The 13,378-nt window shown below is 33.1% G+C and overlaps 1 protein-coding gene and 1 long non-coding RNA gene across 2 annotated transcripts in view; one reads left to right on the plus strand and one right to left on the minus strand.

The window, feature by feature from the left end:
• Positions 1-13,378, minus strand: part of LOC111053090 — a 196,724-nt gene that overhangs the window by 136,526 nt on the left and 46,820 nt on the right. The window contains exons 3-4 of the mRNA XM_039440764.1: positions 8,156-8,330; positions 148-352 (exon numbers count right to left, since the gene is read on the minus strand). Of these exons, the coding sequence (XP_039296698.1) occupies positions 148-352; positions 8,156-8,330 (380 nt within the window). The remainder of the gene's footprint in view (positions 1-147; positions 353-8,155; positions 8,331-13,378) is intronic.
• LOC120354193 overlaps positions 8,227-13,378 on the plus strand; it is a 29,195-nt gene continuing 24,043 nt past the window's right edge. Inside the window, exons 1-3 of the long non-coding RNA XR_005572884.1 lie at positions 8,227-8,353; positions 11,795-11,873; positions 12,416-12,513. This is a non-coding gene — a long non-coding RNA (uncharacterized LOC120354193). The remainder of the gene's footprint in view (positions 8,354-11,794; positions 11,874-12,415; positions 12,514-13,378) is intronic.

The raw sequence follows: 13,378 nt of genomic DNA on the forward strand, positions 1-13,378 counted from the left end.
ATTTGTATTGAAACTTTCGGTGGATAAAATTTGATTCGATTTGATTTTGATGAATTGAATAAATATCTGCTTGTTTATTTTCTTTCTACTGTTTTTTTTTTATTGTTTTACTATTGCAAGTTCAATACATAAAATCAATGAACTTACCGTAGTCACATTTGAACTGACTAAGACGTTGTCCTCTCAATTTTGTCATACATTTGGTCTCCTTAACTTGGATACATTTTCGTCCTCCACATTCTTCAATCGACACTGAAACTCCGCTGTAATATTTTATTTCACGAATATTGTCCTCAATGCTGGACATTGAGTTCACAATTTTCATGTAACGTCCCAATTCTCCAGTTCCATCCTGTAACAACAGATAGTGTGGATAAGTTCGATGAAATATTTTTGAGAAAACGTTGGGAGTTGATTGGAAAGGTCAATCAAGAGCCTGCCATTCGCAACTTCAAGGTTTGCCTTCAGAGAGGAGGAGGAGGAGGAGTGGGTGGATGATTTATACAGATTCTGTCCGGGAATAAGATGCCAATGAATTTTTTCCAACTCCATAGTACATTATTGATAGTGCTGAGGCTGTGGAAGACTAGTCCTCCACATTTTAATAATTGCAGTGGCGGAAGATAGGAGAACAACGTTGCTGATCTGTCTTGTCAATGCCATCTATAGATGGTAGCTGATACAGCTTTATTGATGTAATATTAACTGTCCATTGTGGTTCAAAATAATCAATTCTATTCTATTAAGCATGAAATTGAATTTCCCAATAATTTTATAATTAATTTTCATAATGAAGATGGAATATTTTGTTGATTAATCATTAATTCTATATTTTTAAGAGACAATCTGGCAACAGAGCAAAGCGAGAAAGGGATAGTGCTATCTGCTTTGATTAATAACAGACAAGGATAGAAATACAATTATTGCTAATCAAGCACTGCAATTATAACGTAGACCTCACTGTGGTCACACTGTGTTGCTCGAAAGTCATTTGCTACATTTCAAATTTATAGAGTATATTTCATTATTAGTATTATTACTATTATTTGAAAAACTCAACAATCCTATTATATAAAGCAAGCAATATCTGTATATATGTATACATATATATTTATATGGTTATATTGTTTTCTGGACATCTGGTTATGTGGTTATATGGGAATATATGTTCAATGGATCTCGCAAACAACTCTTACGATTTTCGCGAAATTTGGAACAAAGTTGGTTTATGATATGATAGATTAGATTGCACTCGGTCTCAACCCTTGGATAACTCGCTGACGGATATTAAAAGGATGGATACGTCTTTTATGAATACAAAAAACAGCTGGAAATTTTGTTGTCTGTCGATACCATAATGGAAGAGAGTGAACGAGTGCATGTGTGTGTGATCATCCAGCTGATCTCACGAGAAGAGGAATTCAGCAAGAGAAACTCATTCACGTTTTTTTTTTTTCTTTAGAAAACATGTTCACTCCAGAAAGTCCAAAATAGTAACAAGATGCTGTTAGTATATTAGTTTAGTGTATTAGTATACAGTATAGTATATTAGCAAATATTGTAGCAAACATAGTATATCATTCTAAATCGAATTCATAGTATATCCTTTTTTCAATTGATGATGTGTTTGTTTTTTGAAGTGTGAATATATTGTTATTTAAATGGGTGATGGTAGCTTAACCTAGATTTTGATTTGGACTGTAGTATAAATTTGAAAAGGGACTGTTTTGGGCAGCCTGTTGTGCCTCCTCATATAAGTGTAAAAATAATTGTGTGACTGAGAAAATGATAAATAAAATATAAACTATGAATTCAATCTTCTGTTTCAAATTTTCTATGCTTTCACTCCACAGCAAAGCTCAGTCCCCCGATATTAATTATAACATCACCAAACTGAGTTGAATCTCAGCTATCTGCTACAGATGATGGCTAAAATATGAAATTCAGCAACACTGTTGTCTTATCATTTCCACTATCATTCCCCATAATAATAATGATAATAATAATAATAATATTTTGCCAATTTCAATTTATCTCATTAAATGAAAATAATAATAATAATAATGATAATAATAATAATAGTAAGTCGAAGCAGCTTCATGGAAGGCATGCGTTTGCCTTATCTCAGCCTGGAGTTGATGAGGAGGCTTTCAATGCATGGCTTTGGCACAGGGACCTGTCTATTGAAACGGGAGGATTTTTGATTGCCATACAGGATCAAGTAATTGCAACAGAAAATTATCAAAGGCATATGATGAAGCTGCCTATAAATAATGATTCATGCAGATGTTGTGGCTTGGAACCTGAGACTATTCAGCACATTATGTCTGCATGTCAATCACTGGCAGCTACTGACTATTTAAAGCGCCACAATGCACAATGCAGTAGCTGGGATCTTGCATCAGGACCTTGCTCTGAAGTACCAAATTATCAATCAGAAGCTGCCCTATTACTCGTACAAGCCATCCCCAGTCTTGGAGAATGATACACATAAGTTATATTGGGATCGGTCGGTGCTGACAGACAGAACAGTTGCTCATAATAGGCCAGATATCATCCTCATGGATAAGGTAGCCAAGAAAACAACACTAATAGATGTTGGCTGATAGATGTTGGCATACCATGCTGCCACAACTTGGACCAGTATTATAATGAAAAGGTCTCCAAGTACCTTCCCTTGGTTGCTGAGTTCAAGGGGATGTCTGGATGCAAGAAAAGGTCACAATTGTTCCTGTCATTATCTCCACGGTTGGAGTTGTAACTAGAAAAGTGTCAGCAAATCTTTGTCAGATGGGAATATCGAAAAGTGCAGAATATGCCATGGAAAAAGCAGTTGTTCTCAGTACAGCATACATTGTTTGATTATTTTTGATCATTTCAGTTTAGTAATGCACCAAAGTCTTACCAAAGGCCTACTTTGACTGCAATAAACACTTACTTGACATGTGATGAATGAAATGATAATAATAATAATAATCATAATAATAATAATAACAATAATAATTTCAATTTCAATTTATTTCATTTAAAGTTACATAGTATCATATACATACAGTGTTTTGTTCCTCCTCTAGCTTGGAGCTAATTGAGGAGTACGGTAGGTATTCAAATTTCATACTACATCATAATAGTTATACATTCTATAATAATACTGCAAATGAAAATTTTTGTAAAGTCATCAATGAACTAAATTGAAAGTCTACTATAGTTTCTATCTGGGATTTGATATTAAAGTTCTAATTTCTACCACTTGAATCACAACATTAGTCACTCTATATTCTACTAAATCGGTGATCAACCTTGCAGACATTATTGTCTCTCGCATTTAGGTGGCTGTGAACAGCTGACTAGCTGAGCTAACATGCCCATCAACAATATTACAACACACACACAGTCATAGAATGCAAAAACAAAACCTAACCTCCAAAAAAACATTTATTATACTACAAACTGTAATATACACTCTCTTAATCATTTTCAACTGCTTCTAAAGCACTTTCTAGTTTACAATATTAAAATCATCCTTATTCATTTATTCATCCATAGTTTTTCCTTTTCCATTTCCCATTGTACAGTGCAGTTTATTATTGTCTACTATGTGCAAACTAACCTATCTACTAACTAACCTATAAGAATATTAACAATAATCTTCAACATATCTTTCTATTCAAACAATTCCTATAAAATAATTCTTAAGTTTAGTTTTTATTTCATTTCTTTGTAAATTTTTCAATCCTGGTGGCAAATCGTTCAACAGGTAAGGGATTCTGTATTTTAATTGGTTCTTACCATAATTATTATTATTATAACGCTGTGCTCTAAATAGCCTATTTCTCAAACCATAACTTACTTCGTTTATTTCCCTTAATTCATCTTTGAAATAATGTCTTGACAAATCAGTGTATTTTGCAAGAGATTCTGGTGTCATAATACCCAATATTCCAAGCTCGACTCTATTAAATAATGTATTTGCTACTCTTCTAACTACATCATACAACGGCTGTCTCAAATACACTGGTGCTGAACTATGAATAATATGTAATACCATAGAATATTATACTTTGAATCATAGAGAAATATATAATTCTATCGAAATATCGAATAATTATTATTATAACGATGTGCTCTAAATAGCCTATTTCTCAAACCATAACTTATTTCGTTTATTTCCCTTAATTCATCTCCAAAATAATGTCTGGAGAAATCAGTGTATTTTGCGAGAGATTCTGGTGTCATAATACCCAATATTCCAAGCTCGACTCCATCAAATAATGTATTTGCTACTCTTCTAACTACATCATACAACGGCTGTCTCAAATACACTGGTGCTAAACTATGAATGTAATACCATAGAATATTATACTTTGAATCATAGAGAAATAGATAATTCTTTTAATATTTATTGGAAAACAGTGGCTAATTCTAGAGCATTTGTATGAAGCAGCTTTCATAATTCGCAGCATCCTATTATTGTGTGAATTGAATTTCATGTCTGCATCAAAAACAACTCCTAGATGCTTAATATTCTCACTGAATTCCAAATGCTGACACCCGCATGTGTTTCTCAAATTATTATATCTTAGACATTCTGCTTTATGGCAAATTAATTTATAATTGTACAAACCTACGTTAATTCTAGGATTTCTAAATATAATTACCTTTGTTTTCTGTGAATTTATCTTGATACCGTTGTTGAAAAAATATTTATTAGCCAAATTGAGATCCTCTTGCATGTATCTTATGCCCATTATTGGATCAGTGTGTGTCATATATAGCAGGTTGTCATCTGCATACTGCAGCACCTTACTTTTGAAACTGAGACTAGCTAGATCGTTTACATACAGATTAAATGGAACAGGAGACAAAATGCTGCCCTGAATAAGTCCACAGGGTTGATTATAATCGGTACTGATATATTCACCTACACTAACATGTATTTTTCTATTTTCAAAATAGTTTTCAAACAAGTTGAATAGCTTTCCACGAATACCTATTCTATTGATTTTTTGTAACATAATTTCATAATTAACCAAATCATATTATGCTTTTGTCAAATCTGTTGCAACTGTTATGACAAATTTATTGTCATTTAAAACTTCAAATATATTTTCTGTTAGTTTTTCTAATAAATCAATTGTTGATTTTTTTGGAATAAACCCATAATTATTGAGCATCATTTATTATGTTCTGATTGATCAGGTATTGATTCAATTGCATACAGATGAAATGTTCTAGAATTTTCATAATTACTGAGATTGATCCTATTGGCCTATAAGAACCTACTTTTTTCTTTGCTCCATTCTTGAAAATTGGTCTGAGATGTGTTATTTTTAGACGCTGAGGTATTTTTCCTGTTTCAATTATCCTATTAATCAAATGCATCAGGATCAGCTCTAGATAGAAAATGTTATTTATGATATCTTTTGGCCTAATTGTGTCAGGTCCTGCGGATGATCTATTGTTTAGTTTGTTAATGATACTATAGAATTGATGCTCTTTCATTTTTTTAAAATTCATACTCATCCTATCCCCTATTGTATAGTTACCTTCTTTTAAATGTGGTATTATATCAAAGTGTTGCCCGTTCATTTCTGTTGTGATTTCTTCTATTTTTTTCTTTAAATCTGTTTTTAAATTTCTCTGTTAGGTTCATAATTTGAAGATCTTCATTGATATTGAAATTTAACTCAATTGATTCCTTTAGAGACGGCCTATTCTTCTTATTTATGGAATGATTGATGATTTCCCAAATTTTCTTAGTATTGTTGGAGTTATCATTGAGAGCCCTATAATAGTATTTCATTTTCTCATTACGAATCATGTCTGTTAACTTATTTCGTATGTTTCTGAACTGATTTCTCAAATCCACATTATGTTTATCTCTTTTAACCATTTGCCATAAATAGTTCTTTCTCTCTATCATAGGCTTAATTCTATCATTGAACCAGGAATTATGTAGTTGCTTAGTTTTTTGTTTAACCTTTATGACACTTTTAGCATAAATATATATTTTCGAACTTCTTGACTATATCATTATAAATATCTGATGGTTCTCTTAAGTCTAGAATCGGCCACCAATTTTCAGTTTGAATCAATTCATTTACTCTCCCGTTAAAATGACACTATTATATTCATTTTCTATAGTCTGGTGTGTACCATCTGTACATGTTTCTAACAATTCAATCCCTGTCCAGTAATGGTCTGCAATTTTGATGCAATTACTAATAATAATAATAATAATAATAATAATAATATTAGTAAAACAAATAGAAATTTTAAAAGAATGTGCTGAACAAGTAGGCTTACAAATATCATTTGAAAAAACTGTTTTCACAACATCAAATATAGAAGTTACTAAATTACAAACAAAATATGGAACAATTAAGAAGGTACCATACTTTAAATATCTTGGGGAAATTATATCAGAAAAACATGCACAAAATGAAAGGATACAGAAAGCTCGTAAAGGCCTAGGGCTAGTGCAATATATTTATAATAAGAGATGTATGTCTATCAATACCAAAATCAAACATTATAACGCAGTAATCAAGCCAACAATGTTGTATGCCAGCGAGACCCTAACACTTAGCAGAAAAACAGATACTGAAAATTTGAAAAAAGAAGAAAGGAAGATAATTAGAAAAATACTTGGACCAAGAAAGACCGAAGATGGTTATAGACTACAGAAAACAGCCAAAGTTGAAGAATACTCTAACATAGAAGCAGACATCAGGAAAAGGCGCCTTAAATTTTATGGTCACATAATGAGGCTTCCAGATCACAGACTTACAAAAAGAATAGTAACATATGTAGCAACCCTTAGTAATGGAGGTGCATGGATGAAAAACGTCAAGAAGGACTTAATACTTGCTAACATTAACATGATGAAATATACAACAGGAACAGTTTCAGAGAAAAGGTTGAAAAATGGGAAGTTAAACCAGAGATGACTGTGCCAAGAGTGGGAACAAAATGGAGTGAAGCAAGGAAAGCGGAGTTCTCACTGAAAATGAAAAACTGGTGGATTGATAAAAAGAACAAGAAAAACAAAAAATGAACCAAATTTTGCTCAGCGCCTTCCATCTGGGAGCTTGACGGCTAATAATAATAATAATAATAATAATAATATTAGTAATAAAATAAAAAAAAATAATAATGATATCGAGTGACCTGGCTGGCTCAGATCTGGTGTCAGAGTTTTCAGGTGGCAACTGATCAATTTCAGTGCCACTGACATGATCTAACAACTGCATTTCACCTTCCTCGCCCTATTACCATAGGCAAGGGAAGTATTGCTTTCCAAAAAAAATAAAGGTACCCCAATTTACAAATTTCTGTTGTGTGTGTGTGTGTGTGTGTGTGTGTGTGTGTGTGTGTGTGTGTGTGTGTGTGTGTGTGTGTCAGTGTACATGATATCTTGTCTCCCAATCAACGGAATGACTTGAAATTTGAAACTTATGAGGTCCTTACATTATAAGTATTCGAAATTTCAATTAGATGCAATCCAAGATGGCGGCTGAAATAGCAAAAATGTTGAAAAAAACAGGGTTTTTCGTGATTTTCTCAAAAACAGCTCCAACAATTTTGACCAAGTTTATAACCACAATAGTCATTGATAAGCTCTATCAACTGCCACAAGTAACATATCTGTATAAATTCCAGGAGCTTCGCCCATCTATGCAAAGTTTGATTTTAGATTCCAAATTATCAGTCTTCAGATACAATTTTTAAGAAAAATTTCAAGTGGAAAGGATTGTGCATGAAAATCTCCACAATCAATGTTCAGTAACATTTTCACCTAAAAATGAAAATAAGGTCGAAATTCGAGAAAATGTAATTATTCAATATTGCAAACTGTTGTCAACTTTTGATTCTGTTAAATTATTCACTATGGAGAGATAGCAGACCTCGTGTGTCTCCAGCGTTATAGTCCTGTTACCAGCTGGCTCATCTTGAAATAGTGGACTCGAGATGCTGACTAGCGTCAGGTGATCATTTTTCACTATGGCAAGGAAAGCTGTGTGAGTGCGCCACACCAGATTCTAATCATTCTCTAATACTGTCCTACATTGACACTGTCCATCGAATTGATGTGAATCTTCACATATAGGCAAATAATTATGGGTTGAAAATTTGAAAATATTACAAAATTCACCTTTTTCAGTTCACAATTGAGAGCCTGCACACCAAAATGTATGAAATAATCAGTTGCCTTCACTTCTTGGAGTTGCTCTCCCACAGGTACATCGAAATGATTTGAGTTTGAGCGATTGGAAATTTTGGTTCCATACTTGCTGACATCATAGTCCACGCTTCTCATTGGACCACAACTGTGGAATAGCAATTAATATTGGTAGGTATACCCACACATGAAATAATATTAATGAATTGTTTTCTTCAATTAAACACAAAATACATGGAAGAAATCAAAATACAAAACAACACAATCAAAATACAAATTTCCAATGAAAAAAAAAAAACAGGCTACATGGTGAGGTTTGCTGAAAAGAAATATCTAGCCAACTATGGTTTCCCTTGTAATAGGCTGGTAGAAGGTATAAAAGTAAGGTATTATGGTAAGGTATAAAAGTGAGGTGAAGAAGAGCGGGAAGAAGATAAAAGGAGGGAAAAGATAGGAAAAAAAATTATATGAGAAAAATTTGTGAGTTTACTTCTAACTAGTAGTTCTGTGAACAGTAGACCTCATGCAGTATTCTCATCCACAAGTAGCTGATTGAAACTCTAATAGACCTTATGGAAATACAGCGATAGACTGGCTTCTCCACCCATCTGTGTAATCACTTGTCATCTGATTTATGATGAATAATTCTATAGTCTGATTCTTACTCTAATATTGGTGCATGAAGAAGGCTCCTTTTTCTTTTTATATTATCCTTGAAATGCAAAATTCCTAAAAACCTTGTATATACTTCAACACATAATTTGAAAAGGATCAAACCTGTCAAATTTCATGAAAATCTATCACCGCCTCTCGCCGTAAATGAGCAAAATATGAACATTCTTACATTTAAACATTTGAACATTCAAACATTCAAACATTTGTGAGGTTATTTTTGTCGTCGCATATGCCCAGCTGGCAGCAGTTGGTAGAGCAAAAGATTTTTGAACACCATTATTATTTTTACGCCTCCTGAAAGAGAAATACAACAAATTTCTTATCAGCTCTCCAAGGAGCTCAAATAATTCTCTGCTTCCAACAGCTGCAAACGGTGGCTGCTTTATCAATTTGCAGTTCTCATGACTGATCTGGTTGACACCGCAATTATAGATCCAGAAGATAGAGATAGATATAAGGGTTCAGAATTTTGTACTAGACAATATGGTATCGACACCAATGCCACTTGCGACCATCTGACAAACGGGTCGGCAATGCAAGAAGATACCAAGCGGAATCGAAGGCGACACTCTATCAGAATACCATATGAATTTTATCAGTTTATAATGCTGCTGCAACCTAATACTATGACCCTTTTGTTCTTCCAAATCGGATGCAATGGTTCTGGATAATTTAAACAAATCTTGAGAACGTAATATTTATGAAGATTTAATAACCAATGCTGTACATCCAATGCTGATTTATCCAACTTATTCGGTGAATAATACAGTTGGTTGATAATTCAAATAATTTGTCAATAATAGGAATAAGTAGACTAGAACAAGACTGGTCATGCATGAAGACAGGATCATAAATGAAGGGTTCACCATTCAACAAATGAAAATATATTATATGCATGAAATATCATCAAGCAATGATAAGAGAATAAAACAATAAATATAAAAATAATATGAGTGAATATATATTACAAAAAATATCACAGATAGCTCACAAAATGTTCCACTTTGCTTATTAGCATCAACTAATATATCTCGTGCTCTTCTAATCAGCATAAATATTCTGTCTATTCTTATAGCTCAGTTGTCGACCTGCAATATTGCTTGTCGAATAAAATTTATAAATCTTACTCCCCAATATGAGGAAATTAAAATATTAAGATATCTCAGGGTTGAGTTCGGCCTCTGGTGGAATTCAGATGAAATAATTTATCTTATGAACATGGGCTTCAGAAAATTCTAGTAAATAACTGATAAAAAAGATCAATAAGTGAGCATATATAATAAGTCAAATATTTACTCTGTGCATACTCAAATATTGAATTCTCATAAATTGTTTTTAATGGGATCTTCCCTGAAGTTTGGATATTTTCGCAAATTTCAATATTAAGTTTGATTTTCAAATAGACCTTTGACAAGCTAGCTTTATTCAATTGCGAATGATTTGTAGCACTGAGGGCCCTCTTGAATAATTATTGAACTCACGTGTAGATCTTTCACAATTATTGATGGTGGCCTGGATTCGTCTCGGTGTCCTAAGCCTCTTCTGGTGGGCTGCTGTCATCCTCTCAAGTAAGAATATTCAAATTTAACAACCCATGTCATACTGTGACATCACTGAGTTATATGAATTTCATTCTTAATTACATGAATCGAAACTTAAACTTTGGCGAAAATCTATTCTATGTACAATAAGGGATTCAGTCTAATGCTCTCATAATTGGTGGGTGTCCCTGGTGACCTCTGGCAAGCAAGTGGGCTGTTGGTCGTCCCCTATTCTCTCTCAATGATACTTGGCTAATTTTCAAATATATGGTTCGACTGATTACTAAAGTCGCCAACAAGCTAATGTTGAAGAACCTGACCTCAAACATTATTACTATTATACTATTAGATAATTACAACAAGACTTTTATTTTCATTTGGCTGTTAATAATCATAGCCTTGAGAGCCGTTATTATCCTATCTCTAGTCAATTGATTAGACTGGTGATAACATTTTCTAGCTTCTTGTGCTGAGACTTAACAATTTCTTTCAATAGATAAGTTTGGTGAATACCCAAAAAAATATTGTTATATCAATGCCCCCGAATTTAAATTTAGAATATTCGAGAATCAAAGTGTTATTAATACAAATTCTAAACTCATAACATATGAACATACCTTAAAACAACTGTCAAATACAATATCACAGCTTAAATAATAGCTTGCAGACTCTATCTGCATACACCCCCTATTCTTCATCTTAACAACAACATTTTCCCTCCTTGCAAATGAATAACAATACAAATATAACAACTGATTTCACCTCCTTTCTCTCATATCAATACAATATTTCTTCAAACTTGCCACTTGGCAAGACTACCAACTAACACTTTCACGAATTTGTACTACATTACACTTGATTCTCCACTACAATAAACTCTTTATTCAAATACATTCATTCATACCATGGTGGGCTCACACATATTAATGATAGTTTTCAGGTCTCACTTGCATTTAATAATACTTGACTAGACTAAGGACACAATTCTTGGCTATATCACATGTTGTTGATTCTTTGGTCTACAAAATAATTAAGGTTACTTGACTCGTTTGAGGGTTTGGTAACTACATAAATAGTTTAACACACTTAAATAAATATATGGCCCTAATAAAATATACAAATAATATGTATAACCACAAAAAACTAATTTTGTTATTCTACCATCTGATCGACTGGTTTTGATTTGGCTGGCATTGGCCAAGGTATAGTACATCCATTTCTGTCTTCACACACATCACACCCCATGTTAAATTAGTTTTAGGTAACCCAACTCCTGAATATTCTCACTTCAAGGTAATTATCTTACTTTATTTTACTCATTCTATCTTGTGGCCTTTTTTAGATGATGATTAGGAAGAAAACAGATGATTTAAAAATATTTCCTGATGTGTTTCAGGTTCCTTTCGGTCCAGGTGAATTAAAAACACTCTTGGTTGCACGTGGAGGGAAGGTCACCATTGATTTTATCTAGGCAGGTCAGTGTTTATTTTGATAATACTGTGTTTATTTGCTTTATCATATTTGTTATTGTATTTTTACAAATTCGATGATATGGTTTTACATTTGCTACTTTTTCCCACCAGACAATACTTGTATCTCCCTTCTCTTGTACCTGAACAGTGTTATGCTGTGAGACAGCTACAACAGTGAATTGCCCTGAATAAATTAAACAGAATTCATGTGTTACTTTTTCCAATGCATTCGACAAACAATGGCTTTTTATTAGAACCTCATCTCCAACTTTATAAGAAAATATTTTGTAGGCTTGGTCATGATATCGCTTCCTACTATTGGCTGCCTTTTCTAATCTTAGTTGGACTAGGTGGTGTCAATTGAAATTTTTAGGCCTATTCATTTTTGAGGTTGAGAAGTCAATTAATTTCTCCATGCACGTATTATTCCTCTTTCCAAGAATAATTTGATATGGAGTGAAACCAGTACTTTCGTTTATACTATTATTATAACATTCTTCTAAAAATGATAAGTATCTAACCATTGTTGGTGTTTTATATTGCAGTACATTCACATAACTCAAGAGATCTCAGCTATACGCCGCTCCACAGGACTAGCACTAGGATTATATGTAGAAGTTCTAGACCACTTGATATTATCCAGGTGAAGTATTTGTTTCCATTGCTTGCTGCAGAAATAGGTCGCATTATTGGATAACATATGTTTAGGCTTGCCCACTTCATTGGTCCATCTTCCTGTTACGCAACGGGCCAAGGTTTCTCCTGTTAATTTACCTATGGGAAACAGCATGGTATGTTTTGAGAAAATACATGTGAGGACGAATATGTATTTCTTCCCATATCGAGCCATAGCTAATGGGCTGTATATATCTGCTGATACTAATTTCAAGGGTGCTCGAGGTAGAATAGGGTTCATTTCGCCTCTAATGTGATATCAGGAATTTATTTCTTACATTGCTCAATCACAATATCAGATTAATGATTAGGGGAGAATCAACAGGATAAACCCAAAACTTTTTCTCTCCCTAATTTTGATGAAAATAGTCCAAATGAGGTTAAGAAAACACTCAACTTATATAAAGATCACAAAAATTCAGAGTCCAAATATGCATTATACTTGAAATTGTGTATCTGAGTTGATCAGAAAGATGGAATTAATGTTTATTACACTTGAAAAGGCATTAATAAATTGAAAAACATTAAAAATACTTAGCTTTTTGGCATATGTCGCAAGCTTTCACTATCCTGGCCACTTTTTCATGCATGTTTTCAAAATAGCAACTTTCTCTTAACATATAAAGGTTTTTCATTTTTTCAAAATGTCCCATAAGTTCATGTGCTTCCTTAATCGAATCCGTTTTTATACTCAGGGAAATCATTATGTGCCAGTCAAAGTTATTTTCAGCAGGTCGTTCAAACATAAATCCTCTGTAGCCGGTGTATTGTCGCATGTAGTTGGATGGTTCCATAGCTCCTTCATCCATCAGCTCAAGAATTCGAGACAGTTC

Source organism: Nilaparvata lugens, chromosome 14, assembly GCF_014356525.2.
Source record: "Nilaparvata lugens isolate BPH chromosome 14, ASM1435652v1, whole genome shotgun sequence".
NCBI classification, from domain to species: domain Eukaryota; kingdom Metazoa; phylum Arthropoda; class Insecta; order Hemiptera; family Delphacidae; genus Nilaparvata; species Nilaparvata lugens.